Below are 25,277 nucleotides of genomic sequence, written 5' to 3' on the forward strand. Positions count from 1 at the left end.
ATGTTCCAGGAAGTAAAGGTGCACCTCTATTTGTTAGATTGTATCCATACCCCAACTTTGGTGGATCTCATGCAACTTAGCCAATGAAAGTTTCTCTAAGGCCGATAGGGTTACAATGCTGCAGAATAAAAAAGCTACTGCTGTCTTGGGAAGAGCTAGTACAGATGTTGACAAGACATTATGGGGAACAGACAGCTGGGGTACGTTGCAACAAATGGAGAAAGTGCAATGACCAAAAGGTGGCTCCATGTATGATGTAGCTTGGGATTCTAGTTCCACTGAATTTTGTGCTGTTTATGGTTTTATGCCTGCCAACAATTTTCAACGTGAAATGCGATCCTGTGTTTGACTTTGGAACTGGTCCTCGGAACGCAGCCTACTATAGCCCTCATGGACATATAATAGTACTAGCTGGATTTAGAACTCCGAGAGGACAAATGGAAGTGTAGGATGTTAAAGCCTACGAGCTGATTTCTAAACCAGTGGCTTCTGATTCTATGTATCTTGCTTGGTGCCCAGATGGTGAGCATATTTTAACAGTCACGTGTGCTCCCAGGTTACGTGTTAATAATGGGGATAAGATTTGCATTATACTGGCTCTGTCTTGCACAATCGTGATGTGTCCTCAAATGGAGAATTGTGGCCGGTTTCATGGCAGCCATTTTTGGATGGAATATTTCCAGCAAAAACAGTAACTTACCAAGCAGTTCCAAGTGAAGTATCTGTGAGGAATCTAAAGTTGTAACAATTAAAGACCCCCTGATTTAAGAAATAAACCAACTGGGGTCCGGCACTCTGAGGTAGCGCGTAAAGCTGCCACCTGCAGTGCCAGCATCCCATATGGACACCGGTTCGAGTCCCAGCTACTCCACTTCCAATCCTGCTCTCTGCTGTGGCCTGGGAACGCAGTAGAAGATGACCCAAGTCCTTGGGCCCCTGCACCCATGTGGGAGACCTGGAAGAAGCTCCAGGCTCCTGACTTCAGGTCAACCCAGCTCTGGTTGTTGCAGCCATTTGGGGAGTGAACCAGTGGATGGGAGACTTTCTCTCTCTCTCTCTCTTTTCTCTCTCTCCTTCTCTCTGCCTCTCTGCCTCTCTGTAACTCTGCCTTTCAAACAAATAAATATTTGAGAAGTAGAGTTACAGACAGTGAGAGGGAGAAACAGAGAGAAAAGTTATCTGTCCATTGGTTCACTCTCCAATGGTCACAATGGTTGGAGCTGCGCCAATCTGAAGCCAGGAGCCAGGTGCTTCTTCCCAGTCTCCCACGCAGGTGCAGGGACCCAAGGACTTGTGCCATCCTCCACTGCTTTCCCAGGCCACAGCCGAGAGCTGGATTGGAAGAGGAGCAGCCGGGACTAGAACCAGTGCCCATACGGGATACCAGCACCACAGGCGGAGGATTTACCTACTGTGCCACGGTGCCAGCCCCACATAAATAAATCTTTTAAAAAGGAAATAAACCAGTCACCAATTCCAAGCTGCATGAAGAGGAGCCACCTCACATTATGAAGCCCAAAACCAGGAAATGATAAACCCTTATCAAAAACAGCCCTTAAAAATCAAAGGAAGCATGAAACTAAGAAAGGCACAAAGCAGAAAGCAAGAAGTGACAAAAGTCCAGCTTGTCATCTACTCCTGTCCCACAAAGCACACCACGAAACATTACCTCTCGGTCAACTTCTGGAGACCCTGAGGTAGACAAAAATATCAAGAAGCTAAAGAAGAAATTGAAAGCAATCGAACAATGGAGAGAACAAGCAGCAAGTGGAAAACAGCTAGAAAAAAATCAACTGGAGAAAATTCAAAAGGAGACAGCTCTTCTTCAGGAGTTGGACGATTTGGAATTGGGTATTTAAAGTCATCGAAAGCAAGTTGCTTACCAGAAATCAGTGCACACACCTCTTGTGTTGAACCCGTTGGTATACATGGAACACCCGTATGTCCACATTTAATGTGGCTCTACAGTTTTAAGCATTTATTCAAGATTCTGCACATGCATGAAATTACTTAATAATGTCTATTAAGTTGACTTTTCCATTCTGCATTCTATATCATGTCAATATCATGGATTTTTCACCTAAGCTTGACAGACTGAAAGACAAATGTCATTGTTTTTTAGTAGGGGACAGCATTTACCATATAAATGAATAAAGACATTTTAAATAAAAAAAAATAGCCACAAATTCTTTGACAGGCCTCGCATTGAAAAAAGGCACCTAGTTCCTCTCTTCTTCAGAGTGGGCCAGTTTAATGATTTGCCCCTCATGAGAAGAATATGGCAGAAGTATGAGACTTCTAAGATGTGGTCATAAAAGGTATCACAGCTTCCACTGGGCTCCTCTTGCATCACTTGCTCTGGGGAAAACCAGCTGCCAGGCACAAGCACACTGAAGCCATTGTGTGGAGGGCATGTGTGGCTAGGAACTAAGGCTTCCTTCCAACAGCCGCCACTGACTTCCAGCCGATGCAAGCATTCAACATGACTGCAGAATCGCCCGCAGTCTTGACTATCACCCGATGAGAACCCTACCCTAACCATGCAGTGGAGCCCTCCAGAAGTCCTTCAACGTATTTTTCAGAGGGTGAGGTTGCACAATGCAACCCTCAGTAAGGACAGGCATCTCAACTTAGGAAAGTGAATCATGAATGCAGACTCTAATAATAAGGGCGCCCTCACTCTTGTCAGTCACCCTATGTCTGTCCAGGGAATTGAATCACTCTGTGGGATGGACTCTTTCATGCTCAATCTTGTCGCTGCTCATTGATGTTTCTGAAATCAGCAAACTTCTGAGAGTTCATCTTATCTCCACACAGCAATTCATAACACATCCTGGCCTTTCTCCCAGGATGACACAGCTCCAATCCTAGTCTATGTGTGAGAAGTAAAGACGTAAGATTCCTTTTCTTTCTTTCTTTCTTTCTTTTCTTTCCTTCTTTCTTTTTTCTTTCTTTCTTTCTTTTTTTGTCATTGTTGTTAAAGACTCATTTATTTATTTGAAAGTCAGAATTACAGAGAGAGGGAGAGGCAAAGGGCTGGGAGGGCCAATGCTAGGAGCCAGGAGTTTTATCAGGGTCTCCCACATGTATGGTAGGGCCCCAAGCACTTGGGCCATCCTCCACTGCTTTCCCAGGCACATCAGCAGGGAGCTGGATTGGAAGTGGAGCAGCTGAGACACAAACTGGCACCCACATGGGATGCCAGCGCTGCAGGCAGCAGCTTTACCTGCTACGCCACAACATCAGTCCCCATTTGGTTCATTTTCAAATTAAAGTGTTCACCTGAAAATTACTAACAACTAGCTAGCATAATAGCTTGCAGAAGTATAGACAGTCACAAGTAGCTAGCCAGCATAACCAGCCAGGTTACAAACCACAAAGTACGTGCACCTGGAAAGTCCTGAAGCAAACAAGGCGTTGAGCCAATAGAACTTTAGCAAAACTACAACAGATGGAAATACAGGTGACGTCCAGGAAGATTGTAACCACGTAGTACTTAGCCAGTGAAGAACAGGAGGAGGGACCTGCCTGCTAGGAAACAAATTGCTTGCTAGAAACCACCCTCAGTGTGCCTGCCTACCAGGCACCTGAGCTTGCAAGACCATTAATAAAGTCTTTCACTGCACTGAATCCATCCTTTGGGGATAAACAGGTGAGGATATTTCCCAGTTTGTATGTAGTCCTTAGACAGTTATGAGCTGCCCCCAAATTCTAATATCCTAGAATAGCTACACAAATAGCTGATACCAGGGTCTGACATTGCGATGTAGTGTGTAAAGCCATTGTCTGCAATGCCGGCAAACTATATGGCTGCAGCTTTGAGTCCCGCTGCTCCACTTCCACTCCAGCTCCCTGCTAATGTGCCTAGGAAAGCAGCAGAGCATGGCCTAGGAGCTTGGGCCCCTGCACCCACATAGGAGACCTGGAAGAAGCTCTTGGCTTCTGGCTTCGGCCTGGCTCAGCTATGGCCATTGTGACTGTTTGGGGGAGATGTCTCTGTTTCTGCTCCCCACCCCTGTAACTGCCTTTCAAATAAATAATTTTTTTTTAAAAGTAGCTGATACTAATCCTGAGCCAGAAGTAGTTGTACTATATCTTTATGTTTCTATGATTCAACTTTATTTATATTGTTAACTCCATCTGGGGAAACAAAAATTTTATTTCAGTTAAGCTGGTTTCCTCATGCTTTACCTTGTGTTATACCTAAATTCTTGGGGGGCTTTCCATTAGCGTAAACACACATACACACACAGACACTTCTGCTTTGGCACCCATGTGACCTTTGTCATCTACCCACACCACTACCTATATATATATATATATATATATATATTTTTTTTTTTTTTGGACAGGCAGAGTAGACAGTGAGAGGGAGAGACAGAGAGAAAAAGGTCTTCCTTCCGTTGGTTCACTCCCCAATGGCTGCTGTGGCCAGCGCACCGTGCTGATCGGAAGCCAGGAGCCAGGTGCTTCTCCTGGTCTCCCATGGGGTGCAGGGCCCAAGCACTTGGGCCATCCTCCACTGCACTCCCGGGCCACAGCAGAGACCTGGACAGGAAGAGGAGCAACCGGGACAGAATCCGGTGCCCCAACCAGGACTAGAACCCAGTGTGCCAGCACCGCAGGCGGAGGATTAGCCTATTGAGCCGCGGCACCAGCCCAACCTATATAATTTTTAAAGATTTATTTATTGGGGCTGGCGCTGTGGCGTAGCAGGTGAAGCCACCGCCTGTAGTACCAGCATCTCATGTGGGCACCAGTTGGAGTCCTGGCTGCTCCACTTCCTATCCAGCTCTCTACTATGGCCTGGGAAAGCAGCAGAAGATGGTCCAAGTTCTTGGGCCCCTGCACCAAAATGGGAGACCCCGAAGAAGCTCCTGGCTCCTGGCTTCGGATCAGCACAGCTCCAGCCAATGTGGTCATCTGGGGAGTGAATCAGTGGATGGAAGACCTCTCTCTCTGCCTCTTACTCTCTATAATTCTGCCTTTCAAGATAAATAAATAAATAAATCTTTCTTTTAAGGCAGTTACTGGAAGGGGGGGGAGAGAGAGAGAGAGAGAGAGTCTTCCATTTGCTGGTTCATTCCCCAAATAGCCACAACATCCAGGGCTGGACCAAGCTGAAGCCAGGAGCTAAGAGCTTCCTTGGGGTCTCCTACATAGGTGCATCGGGTCATGTTCCATTGCTTCCCTGGGCACATTAGCAGGGAGCTGGATCAGAAGCAGAGCAGCAGGGACATGACCGGAGCCCATATGGGATGCTGGCACCGTAGGTGGCTTAACCCTCACACCACAGAGCCGTACGCCACCATCTTTGTGATACCATCCCAACATACCTCTTGCTTAGTGCTTCTCTGTCCGCATTTGTAGAATTCCTTTAGGTCCAAAGGTCCCTGCTTTCCGTATTATTTGAGGGATGCTTCTGAGACACAAGGGAGTCTGGAGCACAAGCTCTCCTTCTCCAGGGATACACACTGCCCCTGGACCTGTAATGCTTCTCTCCCAGTCCAGGGAACCTTCATTTGCTCTGAGGTCGGGGAATCCTGTCAACAATGGGTATTCTCCCAAATCTATTGTTCTTCTGTTGAGTTCTTTCTTGCCCTCTCCGAACACTAGATTTTCAAGACTCAAAAGCCTAAAACTAACTTCTAATTCCTCCTAGATGAATCTTTCCATGCAGGAATAAATGGCAAATAGCCCAGCAGATTAAATGGGAGACCAGATATTTCAAGGTCAGGGTAAAATATTGGCTAATATTTCAAAAATGTATCCTGCCACACATACACTATGTCATTTAGTCTTTTCAACGGCTTTAGAGGAATACCTTTTGTCTCTGTTTTACAGTCTAGGAAACATTCAGGCCAGTCAGGGCTACACAGCTGGAAGCAGAATTTGAATGCATGGATCTCTAACTCTAGAACCCTGGCTTGCTATGTCCCCATACACTATCTACAGGCACCTAGAAGCACAACCTCATGTTCCAAGCCTTACACTGAGTTCCCTGGCAGATCACTGCCCACGGGGGCCTCAGCAGGTAGCCCAAGAGGCCACCCTCTCAATCGCTTTCAGCTGAGACTGGGAAAGCTCAGGCAAAACTCCCATGATTTATACCACTAGACCCACAAATTTACATGCAAATACACTTATCCTGGTTCCTCTTTCTGTCTCCTGACAGAAAAGCCATCTTTTCTCCAATGGAAAAAAATCTCTTCCTCCTCTTGTCTGTGTGTACTGCATGAGGGATCTTTAAAAAGTTCATGGAAAGGGGCCAGCACTGTGCCACCACGGGCAAAGCTGCATGTGGCACTGGCATCCCAAAGGGGCGCTGGCTCGAGTCTGGGCTGCTCCACTTCTGATCCAGCTCCCTGCTAATGCGCCTCAGAAAGCAATAGGATATGGCCCAAGTGCCTGGGCCCCTGCATTCACATGGGAGACCTTGAGGAAGGTCCTGGCTCCTGGTTTCAGATTGGCCCAGCTCCAGCTGTTGCAGCCATTGGGGAGTAAACCAGAGGATGGAAGATCTCTGTGTATCTCTCCCTCTCTGTAACTCTGCCTTTCTAATAAATAAGATTTTTTTTTTAAAAAAAAAGCTCATGTAAAGAGATCGGTACTGTGGCACAGAGTGGGGAGCAGGGGGGTTGTAGCACTCCACATGGGAGCTGGTTTGAGTCTTGGCTACTCCACTTCTGATCCAGCTCCCTGCTAATGTGCCTGGGAGGAAAGGGAAGGATGGTCCAAGTGCTTGGGTCCCTGCACCCACCTGGGAGACCCAGAAGAGGTTCCTGGCTCCTGGCTCCTGCAGCCATTTGGAGAGTGAATGTATCTATCTATCTATGTAACTCTCAAATAAATCTATTTAAAGCTCATGGACAATGCACATCATACAAAACTGCATGGATTTCAAAAAGCCTGCCCTCAAATAAACTTAGCTTTTAATTGTTTTCCATGCACTCCTATATGGAAATGTTCCCATACAACCGGGCCTTCTGAGCCGACATTGAGTGACGGCCACCCGGTCTCCCCATTCCAGCTGTTCCCTGCTCGCTCAGCCCCTTCAGAACCTGACTTCTCTTCCTTACTGTCTATAAGCACCTTCTCCCCTCACACTCACTTCGGGATCGCTCCTGTCTGATCCCTGCTCACGCCGCAGGCAGCCCACTGAGACCTCAGAGTTGCCAACCTAGGTCAGTCTGCACGGGATGTGGCCGAGCCCCCGCTCCCTCCTCAGAAGCGTCTGCCCCCTGGCGTCCGCGGGCGGCAGCGCAGGCCGACGTCCTCCGGCTCGTGCCCGCCGCCCCCGCCTCCGCAGCGCGGCTGCTCCGCGCGTCCTCAGCGTCGCCCAGGCGCAGCTCGCTCCTCCCCCTGCAGGGTGGGAGATCTGGGCACCAGCGTTCACCCCAAGGAGGAAATGCGACTTATAAACGTCAGGTGTCATACGCGTACGTTGAATCCTCACGCTTCACAGAATTTGTGCTTCACAAGGCAGCACAACCTTCCTGAGAGGGTATGGGCCGTGGCCTCTGGCCTGGATGCACATCTTGGCTTTTTCCATTTCCTATCAGAACCAGCTTGGGACATCCAGGGAAACTACCTGGATCTCGGGTTCTTGCTTCACAAAACCGTGGCCACCATCCCCGTGTCAAGCGTGTAGAACTGCAAATAATCCCTTCCTTTTCTCCTAAACAGTGAAAAAAGTTGGCCCATACCTCACCACCTACGCCAGGTTAAACAGCAAGTGAATTTTTAAAAAAGATTGATTGATTTATTTAAAAGTCAGAGTTGCACAGAGAGAGAAGGAAAGGCAGAGAGAGAGAGAGAGAGGTCTTCCACCCACTGGGTCACTCTCCAGTTGGCCACAACGGCTGGAGCTACGCTGATCAGAAGCCAGGAGTCTGGAGCTTCCTCTGGGTCTCCTACACAGGGGCCCAAGCACTTAGGCCATCTTCTACTGCCTTCCCAGGCCACAGCAGAGAGCTGGATAAGAAGTGGAGCAGCTGGGACTTGAACCGGCGCCCATATGGGATGCCGGCACTGCAGGTGGCAGCTTTACCTGCTACACTACAGCACCAGCCCCTCAAATGAATTTTAAAAATACCCTTATCCTGGCCCTGGGGTAGTCTTGGCGGGTTCCCAGGGTTCCCCAGCTAGCTGTCCCCCAGGGGTCAAGGACTTTGCTCTCACTGCTGAGGTGGAGGTGCAGGCAGGCAGCGTGAGTCGGGTGAAACAGAAAACGGGATTACGGGATGATGCAACAGGTCCCCTCGGCTCACAGACCGGGCAGTTAGGAATGAAACGCCTCCCAGAGAAGCAGTGGCCGCCAGGAGACTGCTGCCTAGGAGCCCGCTGGGTCTCCCGGGGAGCAATAAGCCTTTTATGTAGGATAATGCATGCCCAGAATGCTGGCGAAGCAGAGGGATCAGATAGTCCGGGAGGGAATGTTTCCATGGTTCCTTCTCTGTTCATTCTGCAGCTCCATTGTAATATTTACCAAAAGTTTCCCCAGATACGCATTGAATGTCTGCAACTGACTGAATGGCCATCCCCTCCCCTTCCCTGCCCAGTTCAGAGGCTGAAATCTCACCTTGGCTGTGGTGGATGTGCAGGTGATGGGTCCTGAAGGCTGGGTCCTCGTGAAGAGGATTAGGTCCCTCATAAGAGGGACCCAGAGGGCGCCAGCACCCCCTTCCGCCACGTGGAGACGCCAAGTGTGAGCCAGCAAAGGGATCCCCAGCCGGCTCTGACTCGGCAGTGCTGGATCTCGGACTTCTGGCACCCGGAGTTCAGAAGTAAATGCCTGTTGTTGATTTAAAAAAATAAAACAAGACAAATCACACTTGTATTGGTGGGAGGAGGTCGAAAACAGCTTTGTAGAGAGGAAATCCTTCTAATAAAAAATTCAAAATCCATTCTACAAGAGATTGAAAGACGCTATATAAAGAAAAAAATTGCAGCATGGTAAATAAACAAAAAGACTCCTAATCAAAGTCAAAGACAAAAGTCAAAATGTGGGGGCCAGCGTGGTGGCACCAGGGGTTGCTGCCACCTGGGAGCCCAGCATCCCGCATCAGAGCGCGGGTGGAGATCCAGCCTCTCTGCTTCCAGATCCGCTCCCTGCTAATGTGCAGGGAAGGCAGCAGAACAGGGCCCAAGTACTCGGGTCACGGTCACCCAAGAAGGAGACCCAGACTGAGTTCCAGGCTCCTGGATGCGTCCTGGGCCAACCCCTGCCAATGTAGCCATCTGGGGAGTGAACTAGCAGATGGAAGATTCTTCTGCCCCTCTCCCTCTCTCTCTGTCTCACTCTGCCTTGCAACGTAATTTAAAAAAGAAACCTTTTAAAAAAGAGAAAGTCCAAATATGAGACCATACTTGGTAATTAAGACTCCCAAGTCAGTTTGTAATTTAAGTAAGGGAGAGGTGTGCTAATGGCATAATTACGCGGCACAAAGCAAACCCTGATCCATGTCGGGGTCTAGGAAGTGTGACGGCGCTGGTTGTGTTGACTACAGAGGAGTGGATGACATCAGCTGTGAGACTCCCGAGGACGAGCTGATTTTCAAAGCATGAGTCTGCCGCTGACTGGTGGTGTTTCAGACTTGTATTGAACAAACCCGGCCGTCACTGATAGACTAGAGAGGGCTTGCGGCCTGTTCTGCTGGTTACTTGTCAGGGCTCCAGAACAATCGATCTTTTCCTGGGAGTAGGTGAGAACCCTTATTCTCATGCAAGGGTTAGTTTTGGTAACTTGTGAATAGGAAGGGTCAATCTTCTTGATATAAAAAGGGCCCTTACAAACTGTTGAAATCTTTACTTAATGTATACTGAACTGATCTTCTGTATATAAAGAGAATTGAAAATGAATCTTGATGTGAATGGAAGGGAAGAGGGAGCGGGAAAGGGGAGGGTTGTGGGTGGGAGGAAAGTTATGGGAGGGGGGAAGCCAATGTAATTCATAAGCTGTACTTTGGAAATTTATATTCAAAATAAAAGTTTTTAATAAAAAAAAAAAAAAAAGGGCCCTTAGAGGCTGGTGTTGTGGCGGAGCGGGTAAATCTGCCGCCTGCAGTGCGGGAATCCCATTTGGATGCCGGTTCGAGTCCTGCTGCTCCACTTCCCATCCAGCTCTCTGCTATGGTCTGGGAAAGCAGTAGAAGATGGCCCAAGTCCTTGGGCCCCTGCATCCATGTGGGAGACCCTGAAGAAGCTCCTGGCTCCTGGCTTTGGATGGGCTCAGCTACCACTGTTGTGGCCATCTGGGGAGTGAACTAGCAGATCAAAGACCTCTCTCTCTGCCTCTGCCTCTCTACAGGTCTGCCTTATAAATAAATAAATCTTAAAAAAAAAAAAAAAGGGCCCTTAGAAACTGAGAAGAGAAAAATCAACAACACAATAGAAACATAAGCAAATAACTCCAGTAGAAAAATAAATACAAATGGGCCAGAATATGGGGGGGGGGGGAGAGACCAAAAACACTTCAATCTCATTCAAAATAAATGCATTCTCGATTGATTTTAGCAGCTTAAATTTATGGACAATCTTATCTATAAGCCATTTAAAATAAAACTCTTAATAAAATTTCCCCATGTGGACATACAATATGTACACACATATAACATAGCATAGTAGACTAATATAGCAATTTTAATAATAGCTTTTAAAATCTTTAACTCTTTTTGTAGATTGCCAATTGATTTGAATTGCTTTTTGTTTTTAGTAACCTCAGTTAACCATACTTTCTCTCAGTTGGTACTGTTAATACATTATTGGCTTCATCTGTTTACAGAGCCATCCCAAAGTACTGAATACAATAGAAGTGGCTGGAAAAAGTCCATAGGAACCTATAGGAGGACAGCTAAACCCAGAACCAACAACGCTTTAGTTTTATGAGCAGCACATCATATATAACTGTGGATGACAAAAGACTTTAAGTCGCCATGTTTAAAATTATAAACTCATCAACCAACAAGAGGCACTTGCTTACTTCACAGTATTTTTGAAAGCACCTGTAGGATTTTACAAGTATTTAACCCTTTAGACCTCTGGGGCTTTCTCATTAAGATAATTATCATGTCTAGTAATACAAGATCATTAGACTTTTTAATTCTCAAACATTTGTATTAATAGCATTTTCCATTATAGAAACTTAAAGTTTGGTACCACATCACATCTTGACAGTACTTCTAATATAATCCAAATAGCCTGATTGGTTGGTGTCTCTATAAGATGAGAGACATAGGTCCTTCGATTTTTTTCAGTTGGGCCCAAACTGGAAAAACCAAAGTCCAAGATTTACTGGAAATTTTAGAGTCCAGATTGTTTGAAACTTTGTTCTAGACCCTGTCTAGCACACTTGGGCCTCATTCCTTTGTAATCATAACCTCTACCACCAATGGCTCTACTCCCAACCTGTGTGTACTGATGGTCCTCTTCCCCACTTAATGCTGTATAATTGTTCAAACCTGGGAAATGCCACTCTTAGGATCATTGGTTACTATCCTCACTCTGTCTTTTATGACCTTGTCTAAATATGATCAGAGTCGGCAAACTTGGAAGGCTTCCATAGCCTTGGCAACTCATGACGACAGCCTAGGGTGGTTACTGGCGCCATAAACTGGAGTGTCAATTTGTTGGGTCAACAACAGGAGTCACTGTGCACTTGCTCCTCATGTGGGATCTCTGTCCTTAATGTGATGTACATTTTGATTTAATGCTATAACTAGTACTCAAACAGTATGTTTCACTTTGTGTTTCTATGTGGGTGCAAACTGTTGAAATCTTTATACTAAATTGATCTTCTTGTATATAAAGAGAATTGAAAATGAATCTTGATGCAAATGGAAGGGGAGAGGGAGCGGGAGAGGGGAGGGTTGCGGGTGGGAGGGAAGTTATGGGAGGGGGAAGCCATTGTAATCCATAAGCTGTACACTGGAAATTTATATTCATTAAATAAAAGTTAAAAAAAAATAAATGCATTCTCTAAGTAACAGTTCTCAAACACCAGCAGAGAAACACAAAGGGCATTCCAGAAAATGAAGGTAGAATGTCAGAAGGTATTTAATGCACAAGCCACCAAATTTTTTTAAAAAGTACCTGATACATAATTTTTTAAAAAGATTTATTTATTTATTTATTTGAAAGGCAGGGTTACAGACACAGAGAGAGGGAGAGACAGAGAGTGAGGTGAAGAGAGAGATCTTCCATCTGATGGTTCACTCCCCAAATAGCCAAAACAGCCAGAGCTGGGCCCATCCAAAACTAGAAGACAGGAGCTTCTTCTGGGCCTCCCACGTAGGTAGGAGGGGCCCAGGCACTTGGGCCATCTTTTGCTGCTTTCTCAGGCACATTAACAGGGAGCTGGATCAGAAGTGGAGCATTTGGGGCTCAAACTGGTGCCCATATGGTATGCTGAGTGGCTTTACCCACTACACTATAGTGCCAGCCTTGATACAAACTTTTTTCTTTAAAAAGATTTATTAATTTATTTGAAAGGCAGAGTTACAGAGAGGCAGAAGCAGAGAGAGAGAGAGAGAGGTCTTCCATCCACTGACTGGTTCACTCCCCCAGATGGCCACAACAGTGGTAGCTGAGCCCATCCAAAGCCAGGAGCCAGGAGCTGTTTCCGGATCTCCCACGCAGGTGCAGGGGGCCAAAGACTTGGACCATCTTCTACTGCTTTCCCAGGACATAGCAGAAAGCTGGATGGGAAGTGGAGCAGCCAGGACTCAAACCGGCGCCCATATGGGATTCTGGCACTGCAGGCGGCAGCTTTACCTGCTACATCACAGTGCCAGCCCCGATACACAATTTTTAAGCCAAAGAAAAGAAGAGTGGTTAATTCAAAACCTTTTTGATTGCCTTAGAAATCAGGGCATGTGGGGCAAGCATTGTGGAACAGTGGGTTAAGCTACCACTAGAGACACATGCATCCCATATCAAACGCCTGGATTGAGTCCCGCCTCTGTTTTCAATCGGCTTTCTGCTAATGTGCCTGGAAGGCAGCAGAGGATGGCCCAGTACGTGGGTTCCTGCCACCCGCCCCCGTGGGAGACCTGGCAGAAGCTCCTGGCTCCTGGCTTTAGCTTGGCCTAGCCATGGCCTTTGTGATCATCTGGGAGAGTGAATCAGCAGATGGAAACCTCTCTCTGTGTAACTACGACTTCCAAATAAATAAACAAGTAATCTTTTTCTAAAAAGGAAATGGCTGGGGCCAGAGCTGTGGCATAGCAGCTTAAGCCACTGCCTATGCTGCCAGCATCCCATATGGATACTGGTTCAAGCCCCAGCTGCTCCACTTCCAATCCAGCTCTCTACCATGGTGTAGGAAAGCAGTGAAGGATGGCCCAAGTCCTTGGGATCCTACACCCATGTGAGAGACCCAGAGGAAGCTCCTGGCTCCTGGCTTCATATTGGCCCAGCCCTGACCATTCTGGCCATCTGGGGAGTGAACCAGCAGATGGAAGATTCTCTCTCTCTCTCTCTCTCTCTCTCCCTCCCTTTCTTTTTGTAACTCTGCCTTTCAAATAAATAATCTTATTTTTTTTCCTTTGGTGCTAATAAGAACAGGGCACAGGCTAAAAAATATATGAGAGTTAACTAAGATTTAGATCTTTAGGTAGATGGCCAGAATGGTCAGGGCTGGCAAGGCTGATGCCAGGATCCAGGAGCTTCCTCTGGGTCTCTCACATGGGTGTAGGATCCCAAGGACTTGGGTTATCATTATATATATATATATATATATATATGTACACACACACATATATAAAGATTTATTTATTTATTTATTTGAAAATCAGAGCTACACAGAGAGAGGACAAGTAGAGAGAGTGAGAGATATGTCTCCCACTTGCTGATTCACTGTCCAATTAGCGGCAATGGCTGGAGCTGTGCTGATCTGAAGCCAGGAGCCAGGAGCAGCCAGGATTTGAACAACTAGTGCCCATATGGGATCCTGGCATTGCAGGTGGCAGCAATGCCAGGATTTGCTATGGCACAACGCTGGCCCTGAAAATTTTTTTTGATAATTCTTTAAAAAGTACCAGTTAAGTGGCCAGCAGTGTGGTATAGAGGGTAAAGCCGCTGCCTGTGATGCCGGCATCCCATATGGGTAACTGTTCGAGTACTGGCTGCTCAACTTTCAACCCAGCTCTCTGCTATGGTCTGAGAAAGCAGTAGAAGATGGTCCAAGTCCTTGGGCCCCTGCACTGGCATGGGAGCCCCGAAAGAAGCTCCTGGCTCCTGGCTTCAGATCGGCGCAGCTCTGGCCATTGCAGCCAACTGAGGAGTGAACCAATGATGGAAGACCTTTCTCTCTCTGCCTCTCCTTCTCTCTGTGTCACTCTTTCAAACAAATAAATAAGTCTTTAAAAAAAAAAAAAAGTACCAGTTAAATCTAGGCAGTTGTCAGTTTTATACAAATAAAAGATTTAAGTGTAAGTTTTCTAAGCATTTGCCAATGGAAGAAATCATACCTTGTTTATAAGATACTTTTTCCAGATAATCATTCTTCAGTCGTGAGATTTTTTTTTTTGGACAGGCAGAGTTAGACAGTGAGAGAGAGAGAGACAGAAAGAAAGGTCCCCTTCCATTGGTTCACCCCCAAAATGGCCACTATGACCAGAGCTGCACCGATCCGAAGCCAGGAGCCAGGTGCTTCTCCTGGTCTCCCATGGGGTGCAGGGCCCAAGCACTTGGGCCATCCTCCACTGCACTCCCGGGCCACAGCAGAGAGCTGGCCTGGAAGAGGGGCAACTGGGACAGAATCCAGCGCCCCGACCAGAACTAGAAACTGGTGTGCCAGCGCCGCAGGTGGAGGATTAGCCAAGTGAGCCGTGGCGCGGTGCCGGCCCCAGTCCTGAGATTTTTTTAAACAATTTTCAATTCCACGAATCTAAAATAGACTTTTATGAAAAGTAGCACTTTGAGCTCTTTGGTGATGGCAATTCTCTCGAACATTAATATCAAGATGATTGTCAGTGGCTCTTGCTAGAATCGTTACACAAGTCCTCTCTCCTGATTTTCAGTCATCTTGACTTACTCTGGAGAGTTACTTCATTATGATTTAGTTCCAATTACTCAAATGCCCTCTTTTTAGTAGAGGAAATCTAATCTTATTCTGATAGTTTATAATCTCTGGAGTGTGTCCCACTGGGAGCTCTGGGGATTCGGTGATGTCTCAGGGCTGAATTCTATACGGAGAGTTCAGAGAAGGTTCTTGGCATCCCTATAGGTGAGGGATTACAGAGATATGGAGCTTTGAGGGGCTCAGGAAACAGGGACAATGCTACTGGTAGCTTTAGGTGACCGCCAGTCTGGGTAGGGGTGGCACACACAGCCTTACTCTCTGCATCATCAGCTCTGGCCGAGCGAGGACAAAACGAACAACTGGGAGGGCTTTCTACAGGTCCTTGAAGATTCTCGCTTTTCTCCCATTGATCCTGTCCTGGGAACTTGCAGATAAGCGTCATTGCCCCAAGGACCTCTCCCTCTTGTCAAGAGAGGAGGAGCTTTATAGGTTTTTGTTTTAAAATTTTCAGATGTTAGTCTCAGAATCTATTTAAAAAAAAATCCAAGGCCAGTGCTGTGGTGTAGCAGATCAAGCGATCGCCTACAGTGCCGGCTGATTCAGGCACCGGCTGCTCCACTTCCTATCCAGCTCCCTGCTAATGTCCTGGGAAGGCAGAAGATCGTTCAAGAGCTTGGGCCTCTGCACCCACGTGGGAGACCCGGATGAAGCTCCTGGCTCCTGTCTGGCACAGCTCTGGTTGTTACAACCATTTGTTGAGTGAACCAGCGAATGGAAGATCTTTTTTTCTCTCTCTCTCTCCTTCTAACTCTTTCAGATAAATAACTACATCTTTTTAAGGAAAGATGTAGTTATTTATTTGAAAGTCAGAGTCACACAGAGAGGAGAGAGGTCTTCCATCCACTGGTTCATTCCTCAGTTGTCCACAAGGCTGGAGCTGCACCAATCTGAAATCAGGAGCCAAGAGCCAGGAGAACCCTCCGGGGCTTCCCACACGGGTACAGGGGCCCAAGGACTTGGGCCATCCTCCACTGCTTTCCCAGGCCACAGCAGAGAGCTGGATTGGTAGTGGAGCAGCCAGGACTGGAACCATTGTCCATATGGGATGCCGGCACTGCAGGTGGTGGCTTTACCCACCATGCCACAGCGCCAGCCCCAATAAATAAATCTTTATTAAAAAAAGAAAAACATCTGTGGTGTGCTTTCTTTTCCCCCGCCTCTCACTTCTGAAACTGCCATTCTAAACCCTGCTCTGATGTAAAAAATGTTTCCCCTGACTGCTTTGCCAGCCGGTGTCCTATCAGGCTCTCTAGTTGGAGATCCCAGGGAAGGGAAGGAGCGTTCTTGGGGTTTTGCTGTTTCCTGTCAGTGTTGAGCCTGCAATGGCAGTTGACTCCAAAGGCTTTCAGCTCTTCTAGATGTGGACCCACTGGGCCGCGTCGGAGGTACCAGCGGCCGCTGGGAGGCACTTCCTCTTCAAAGGCCTGCACGCCCAGTCTGCAGGGGCCACTCTTTCCCATGCCCCGGAGCCTGCATTCTAGAAACCGAAGCCCTTCCTTTGTGTTTCTCGGCCGTGAGGGTGGTGGCCATTTCCCACCGTTACCATCTTTGGGATACCTCTGTGTTCTTTCGCTGCAACACCTGTGAAACCAAATCCCTCGACTGAACACCCTATGTTGAAATACTGTTTTTTTATTTGTTTGTTTTTAAAGGATTTATTTATTTAAAAGGCAGAGTTACACAGAGGGGGAGAGAGGCAGAGAGAGAGAGAGAGAGAGAGAGAAATCTTCCATCTTCTGATTCACTCCCCAAATGGCTGCAATGGCCAGGGCTGGGACAGGCTGAAACCAGGAACCTGGAACTCTACCTGGGTCCCCCATGTAGATGCCAGGACCCACCGGGTGGCGGTTCAAGTCCTGGCTTCTTCGCTTCTTTAGCTCCCTGCTAATGTACCTGGGAAGGCAGCAGAAGATGGTCCAAGTGCTTGGGCCCTGCCACCATCATAGTTGGCGACTTAACCCACTGTACCACAATGCTGACCCCTCCTATCTTATAACTTGTGTATATGTGTTTTTATATCCGTAAAATGTTATTTATTTATTTACTAATTCATTTAAGAGTCAAAATTAGAGTGAAAGAGACAGAGAGATCTCCTATCAGGGCTGAGCCAGGCTGATGCCAACAGCTTCATCCGGGTCTCCCTCATGGGTGGCAGCAGATCAAGCACTTGGGCCATCCTCCACTGCTTTTCCTAGACCATTAGCAAGGAACTGGATGGGAAATGAAGAATTGGAACACAAATTGGTGCTCATATGGGATAGTGGCCTCATAGGTGGCTTTAGCCCCTATGCCACAGCATTGCTCTTCCACCCCTCATGCTTTTAAACTATCTCATTATACCATCATTTATTTAATGTCTACTACGGTCATCAAAGTTGCTTCTAAGCTTATTACAAACATTGCCACAACAAGGTATTTTCGTACATGACATTCTGCGTACGTGAAGATGGCTGAAAAAATCTCTATTCACATGAATGGTATCATACATCTTTTCACACGTTTAATTTAAAGTCATTTTATTTCTTCTCAGAATGTTCCTTGCACTTTTAAAAAAAGATTTTATTTGAAATGAAGCATAAGAGAGGGGAGTGACACAGAGAGATCTTTTATCTACTGGTTCACGTTCCAATTGGCCACACTGCCAGGGGTGAGCCAGGATAAAGCCAGACCAGAACTACTCCCCAGGTCTCCCACATGAGGAGCAGGCATCCAAGTACCCGGGGCCATCCGCTTCTGACTTCCCAGGTGGACTAGCAGGGAGCTGGATGAAAAGCCAGCAGCTGGGACTTGAAGCAGTGCTGTGCTATGGGATGCCAATGTTGCAGGCATCAGCTCAACCCACTGTGCCACGACTCCTGCCCTGGAAACAAACTTCTCTAATTTTCCAATTGAGTTAGTTGTTTTTTCTTAATGTGCTGGCAGACATTTTTTATATAAAGGAAATCAGTACTTCATAATATACTGCAACTATTTCTTCCCAAGTTTTGCCATATTTTTCAATTTCCAGTTATGCTTGTTTTTAGAATGCACAGCATATAATTTTTTAAATGGAGCCAATCTATGTATTTCATTTTTTAAAAAAGATTTATTTATTTGAGAGGCAGAGAGAAAAAAAATTTTTTTTTTTGACAGGCAGAGTGGACAGTGAGAGAGAGAGACAGGGAGAAAGGTCTTCCTTTGCCATTGGTTCACCCTGCAATGGCCGCCGCGGCCGGCGTGCTGTGGCCGGCACACCATGCTGATCCGACGAAGGCAGGAGCCAGGTGCTTCTCCTGGTCTCCCATGGGGTGCAGGGCCCAAGGACTTGGGCCATCCTCCACTGCACTCCCAGGCCATAGCAGAGAGCTGACCTGGAAGAGGGACAACTGGGACAGAATCCGGCGCCCCAACAGGGACTAGAACCCAGTGTGCCGGCGCCGGTAGGCGGAGGATTAGCCTGTTGAGCCATGGTGCCGGCCCAAGAGAAAATCTTGACCTGCTGATTCACTCCCCAAATGGCCACCATGGCTGGAGCTGGGCTGATCTGAAACCATCTTCTTCTGGGTCTCCCACATGGGTGCAGGAGCCCAAGCACTTGGGCCATCCTCCACTGCTTTCCCAGACACATCATGGAGCTGGATGGGACGTGGAGCAGCTGGGATTCAAACTGGTACCTATATGGGATGCTGACACAGCAGATGGAGTCTTAACCTTCTACACCACAGTACTGGTCCCAAATCTATTTATTTTTAGACTGTGATAAAATATACATAATACTCTATTTTTATTTCCAGTAATTATTTTAATTTTTCAGGTTCTCAACATCTGTACAGCTTTAGTACTCCCTGAGAAATTCAACATTCTCATATTCATTTCACAATGAGAGAACAGCAGCAATACACTCTCATTAACTAACACAGAACATTTATTAGTTTCTAATAAAAAGGCATACATGGTTCGAATAGCAGAAAGACTATCGAAATAAAATTTATCTTCAAACCAACTTCAGTCTGAAAGACTTCTTCACAAATGAGTATGGAGTTAAATACATAAATCCTAAATTACTGTACCGTGGGCTATTTTTGTTTCCCCTTTTTGGTCATGGACTATTCCAGAAAGATTTAATCAGACAACTTTCAATTTGAAGATTTCCAACATAAAGTGAAATTGATCTTAGAAAAAATATTAATTCAACAAGAAGATGGAGTTTAGTCTATTTTAGCCAATTTGGTTAGCTTTGCCTATATTTCATTTCATCACATCAATATTTAGAAGGCACTCACTCGAAAGGACATTTTACTCATTGTTATTTAATCAATATTTCCATAGATGTCATCAAGTATGAAAAGACTTTCAACTATAAAATATGGAGGCCAAAAATTTTACAATATGCAAATACTGATAAATTTCACTAGAATTAGCTCTAGAACATTTTTATTTTAGTTTTCATTAAATGGAGAAATGCTGTTAAACAGTTGCATGTTGCTGAAAGTTGTTTATATTAATGAAGCAACAGTCTCTAAACTAAATTTCATATAATGAAATCACTGTCTTTTAATTTTTGAAATTAAGAGAGGGCAAAACTCAAGTATCATACTTTTTATTTCTTTCCATAAACATAAATAAAAGTTAGTATCAATACAAATGATAAGGAAACAGGCACACAGTTCTGTGTCAGGTCCTACAACGTAAGACACTGTGACATAACTGCTGTACAGTAAGCTTTTTTTTTCCCCCCTGGAATGAACTAAAAGAAATTTGAATTTCCAAAATTTCAGTTAATTTAATAACTAGTATTTTGACACCAGATACTATGGAGTAAAAAGTAATAAAACTGAAATGCCTTCTGTGTCATTTGGCAAACAAAGGACAAGGGGCAAATATCTGCCAACCTACACCTGTTACCCTGTTTTGGACCCAATTCCTGACTGCCCATTCAGTTCCAATGCTCCCAAAGGGTCAATCTACCCCACTCAGCCTTGTCTCAATTCTTAACTCCTTTTACATAAGGGTGGTCCAATTTCCTGTCAATTCATATCCAACTTTCTAGAGAACCAATTTTCTGATTTAATGTTGGTGCTAATCTATTTTAAAGCAAAGGATATGGTATAATGCTTCAAATTTTATCAAATTGGAGATGGAAACTAATTACTGTAGTGTTATGGAAGATACTTTCAAGCATTCTATAAATATCTAGAAAAGCAGCAAGGATACCTAGTATGGGTTTCTTAACTATTTGTTATAGTGAAATCTTGCTTTGATGTACTCATGACAAAAAGGTAAGCAAAGGTCATAAGCATGCTTTTGCACAGAGAACGGCATGTGCAGATGTCAAGGCAATTTTCTATCTCTAACAACTGTCAAACTTAGCAGGTCAGTTATTAACAACGGCAATTACAGGGACCCTTGCTCACAAGCTGTGCAAAAGTACACTTGCATATTCTTCCCTTGTGACCCACAGTCCTTTAAAGATAATGAGTGTGCCTACAGAGCAGAAATTGATGACAAATTTACAGATTCTGGGATAGAAGAGAAATTCACAATCCAGGTTAACTATGCATTATTTGGTATATCTCTGAAACATTTGGAAAATACTTTTCTGTGAATTACTAGGAGCACTTTTAGATACATTACAATTATCTCTGGTAGAATTTCTCATCTTTCTTCCATTAACAACTGAATTCTTCAACTGGATCTTCAAAGAGGGCTGCCAGTTTTCAGACCTGGAGCCTCTCCGCAGCCTTGAATGCTCTCTATCAGTCTGTCTGTTGCTGTTCCTATCTCTCAGATTCCTTCCCTGTCCGTTTAGTAGTTTGTCTGGAGGTGAGGACGTAGCTCGCAGATGATATTCACCTGGGGATCCTTTTTGCCTATTTGGTTTCATTTGTTCTCTGTCCACCTCTTTCTGTAGTTCTAAAGCTAATAACCTATCTTGTTCTTCCTGTTTGTGTCTCTCAAAAAGTAGACGCTCCAAATCTACCAGTTTCTGGGTAAAGGTTAGTTCTGTTTCTTCTTGCTCTGTGGAAGGTGTGGGAAGTATTTTCCTTCTTTTGGCACAAAGGCATGGATCGCTGGCTGTTTCCAATGGAGAGTGCTGGTCTTTGAGGCAGGACTCTACAACTGATGGTGTGCATTCATTGTCTACATGGCCGCCAGGCTTCACCTCGGCTTCTCTAGTGTCAGCAGCTGCAGGCTTAGGTCCCTCCTGACTTAGGATACGTGATTCTTTATCATGATTGTTTGGCTCTGCTCTGACTTCTCTTTTAAGGCACCCTTCTGTATCATAGGCACATAACCAAGGCATAGGCGACTCCACTGAAGACTTTGCTCCTTGTTCTTGAATTTCAAGGTATATCTGCGGAGAAAGCGTTGGCATATCTTCACTGTCTGTGTCTTGCCATGTAGGGTTTTTCACATCACTACTATCAGTTGCCTGCAGGAAACAGGAGAAAACATCAAATTATAATATGTAAGTCTAATTATACTGATACCATACCTGAACTGACACTACACATTGTTAAGTATTACTAGGTAATGTACATCAATTCTTAGTATTTTTATTTTGTGTGCCAATTTAGATTAAAGCATTTCATCATTTTCCCTCATACAAGCCTATGGATTAAAATCCACAAACCACACTTTATATATAGGAAATAGCTAGCATCAGGAGCTGACCTCTGTGTCACCTTATAAATGTCTTCTATGATAGGAAAAATATCCCAACCCTACAGTGCCTGGTCTACCAACCCTCAATTCCAATATAAGCTAGATTATCTGGACTGAAAGTCTCTATATTAGTTCTATTTGAGGGACTTTAGGCAAGTCTTTTTTTTTTTTTTGACAGGCAGAGTGGATAGTGAGAGAGAGACAGAGAGAAACGTCTTCCTTTTTGCCGTTGGTTCACCCTCCAATGGCTGCTGCGGCTGGCACATCTCACCGATCCGAAGCCAGGAGCCAGGTGCTTCTCCTGGTCTCCCATGGGGTGCAGGGCCCAAGCAGTTGGGCCATCCTCCACTGCCTTCCCGGGCCATAGCAGAGAGCTGGCCTGGAAGAGGGGCAACCGGGATAGAATCTGGCGCCCCAACCGGGACTAGAACCCGGTGTGCCGGTGCCACAAGGCGGAGGATTAGCCTGTTAAGCCACGGCGCTGGCCTTTAGGCAAGTCTCTTAAATGCTTTATACCTCAGGTTCTTTTTTTTCCCCTAAACTGTAAATTGAGTTTAAGAAGAGTAACTGTCTAACAGAATCGGAGGCGGCAAAAAATCTAAATTATGACAGAAAAAATCTAAATTATGCAGTACATAGTAAATGTAAATTTTTGGTGTTTGTGGTAGGTGTTTAGCCTAGTGGTTATGACGACTGTTAAGATGTTCCCATCTCACATCAGAGTGCCTGGTTTTAAAATCTGGCTCTGGCTCCTGACTCTAGCTCCCTGCTAACGCAGACCCTGGGAGACAGTGGTTATGGCTCAAACAATTGGGTTCTTGCCATCCACATGGGAAACCTCGATGGAGTTCCTGGTTCCTGACTTCTGCCCAGCCCAGTCCTAGTATTTGTGGGTATTTAGGGGAGTGAACCAGCAGATTGAGAGCTCTCTCTCAAATAAATAAATTAACAAATAATAACATAGGTGCCATAAAACCACTTAGTGAAATGAAAAAAATGTTAGAACTCCATGAAGAAAGGTTTAACAAAACTTCTGTGTAGGAAATTGACCTCAGCATGTTTCCCCTTCCTAGCTCAATTTTCCCAGAAACCTGACAAAAGCAGAATGTCACCTGTCCTAGGCCACACAGTTTATGGTAAAGATGCCCCTTGGGGCCAGTGCTGTGGTACAGTGGGTTAAAGCCCTGGCCTGAAGCGCTGGCATTCCATATGGGCGCCGGTTCTAGTCCCGGCTGCTCCTCTTCTGCTCTAGCTCTCTGCTATGGCTTGGGAAGGCAGTAAAAGATGGCTCAAGTCCCTGGGGCCCTGCACCCACGTGGGAGACCTGGAAGAAGCTCCTGGCTCCTGGCTTCGGATTGGCACAGCTCCAGCCATTGCAGCCAACTGGGGAGTGAACCAGCGAATAGAAGACCTCTCTTTCTCTGTCTCTACCTCTCTTTGCAACTCAACTCTTTCAAATAAATAAAATAAATCTTAAAAAAAAAAAAAAAAAAAAAGATGTCCCTTGACGGGTGATCTGTATCTGTGTATCTGTGCTATTACTAGGAGTATTTTATAAAAACCTAGTAGGAAGGCAAAGCTGGGCTTCTGAAATGACATACAGTTTTCTGACTGGGTGTTTTTCTTATCAGGAACCTACAGAAGCTACATCCATGGGTTGTTACCAGAAATAACTGATTCTTGTATAACATGGGGTCCCAGTGGTTACCACACTCACCTGTGTGGTCGTTTCTAGGCCAACAGTTAAGAGCTCTGCTGAACAGACATGCCGACACTGTCCTATTAGAAAGCTTTGTTTCACACCTTATAATAATCTGCGTGAAGTTGGTGTCAGGTATATCCTATTCAGTTTTTTGAGTTTGATGATCTAGGTCAAGAATCAACAAACTATGGCCCATGGACCAAATCCAGCGTGCTGCCTGCTTTTGTAAACCAAGTTTTATTGAACACGAACAAGCTTTTTTGTTTACCTAATGTCTATGGTGCTTTCACACTATAAGGGCATAGCTGAACCAGCTGTGATGGAAAGTGTATTAGACTATCCTGACTACAAAGCCTAAAGTATTTTACTATCTGGAGCCCAAGATGACTAAGAGAGTTGTTGCATTAACTACTATCACTTTAATAAACTCGCCTTAGTGGGAGCATCTTCACATCAACATACCTCAGATACGGAGCTTCTCCTGACTTCTACAACTTCAGACTGTGACGCTGACTCACACCGAGACTTAGGTGACAAGTACCTGAAAGAACGAGGAGGACTATCAGAGTGTGGCTGTTCTGAAGGACAAGTGTAATACAGTCCTATATATATATACATATATATGTATATACACACACACAGTCCTATATATATATGTATTAGTGTTCCACAGGTTAATATACATACATACATACATATATATATGTATATATATATATATTTACAGTCAGTATAATATAGTCCAAAAAACAATGTCTAAGGTTGTCTGGTTGTTGGTTGGCAAATTTATCACAGTGTATTTCATCTCCTCATCTCAGGTATTTTGGTTTAACTTCAGGACAAAAAATAAAAGGTTAAGTATTGACATTTTAGTGAAAAACAACAGAAAAGTAAAAAGTCAAATCTAAATATGTATTAATTCTTGAAAGAATTAAAAAAGGAAGATAGCATTAAAGCAATGCAAGATTATACAGTCATCTTAAAAGCAATGAAAAAATAAAAAAAAAAAAGAAAAACCAAAAACCAAAAACCAAAAAAAAAAAAAAGAAAAAAAGAAATGACATTTAAAATCAGGAAAGAGAATCTGTTAGCTTCTTTTCTCTTCAGAAACTTGGGCTGATTAAATTTTTTCTTTATTATTAGGAAAGGTCAGACTATGATTAGATGTTTTACCACTGTAGCATGAATATTTTATAACATAAGCTTTTATTATCAACTAATTGCTTAAAAACATACAGACATACCAATATGAACATTAACAGCATATCTCTACATTTCTAAGAATCTTTAATGGCTGTTTGTTACTAAAAATATGAAGTCTGTAATAATATGGAAAATGCTGTAGAAGTAGGAAGAAAATGGTAGGTTACAAGATGGTAAGAATGCTTTTTAAAATATTCAAACATATTTAAAAAAAAATGCTATTAAATAGCAGAACTCTCCCAAAAGTGTTGGTTGTTTTCAAGTGGTATTAATTTTGGATGACTTTCAAAAGAGTAGGTAACCATAATTTTTATTAAAAAAAAAAGGAAAAAAAGTCATGACAAATATCTTGTAAAATCATAAGTTCACTATCTAAAGCACCAATAAGTAACATATGGAACAATAAAATCTAGACAAAGATCTCATATAAAGGTTGAATAACTCACAGACACAAATGAGTACCTAAACCACACTTTTACTTTTTTAGTCTAAATGATTTTGAGAACAAGAACTGCCTTTTCAGTTGATAAGAGAAAAACAGGAGTTCAGGTTCAGTTTCATTTTCATTCTGTCTCCCAAGGCTGAAGAATTCCTTCTGCCAATGTCGGTCCCCTGGTTTACCAAGGATGTTAGTATTAAGGGATC

General features: G+C 44.7%; 1 protein-coding gene and 1 pseudogene across 1 annotated transcript in view; one reads left to right on the forward strand and one right to left on the reverse strand.

The window, feature by feature from the left end:
* LOC133751234 (eukaryotic translation initiation factor 2A-like) lies at nt 1-1,859 on the forward strand (annotated as a pseudogene).
* A 16,993-nt stretch (nt 1,860-18,852) lies between these two features.
* The window catches only part of RNF168 (ring finger protein 168), a 38,085-nt gene continuing 31,660 nt past the window's right edge, over nt 18,853-25,277 (reverse strand). The window contains exons 6-7 of the mRNA XM_062209568.1: nt 23,892-23,970; nt 18,853-21,494 (exon numbers count right to left, since the gene is read on the reverse strand). Coding sequence (XP_062065552.1) covers nt 20,622-21,494; nt 23,892-23,970 — 952 coding nt within the window. The 3' untranslated portion in view covers nt 18,853-20,621. The remainder of the gene's footprint in view (nt 21,495-23,891; nt 23,971-25,277) is intronic.

Source organism: Lepus europaeus, chromosome 2 (genome assembly GCF_033115175.1).
Source record: "Lepus europaeus isolate LE1 chromosome 2, mLepTim1.pri, whole genome shotgun sequence".
In the NCBI taxonomy this organism is placed as follows: domain Eukaryota; kingdom Metazoa; phylum Chordata; class Mammalia; order Lagomorpha; family Leporidae; genus Lepus; species Lepus europaeus.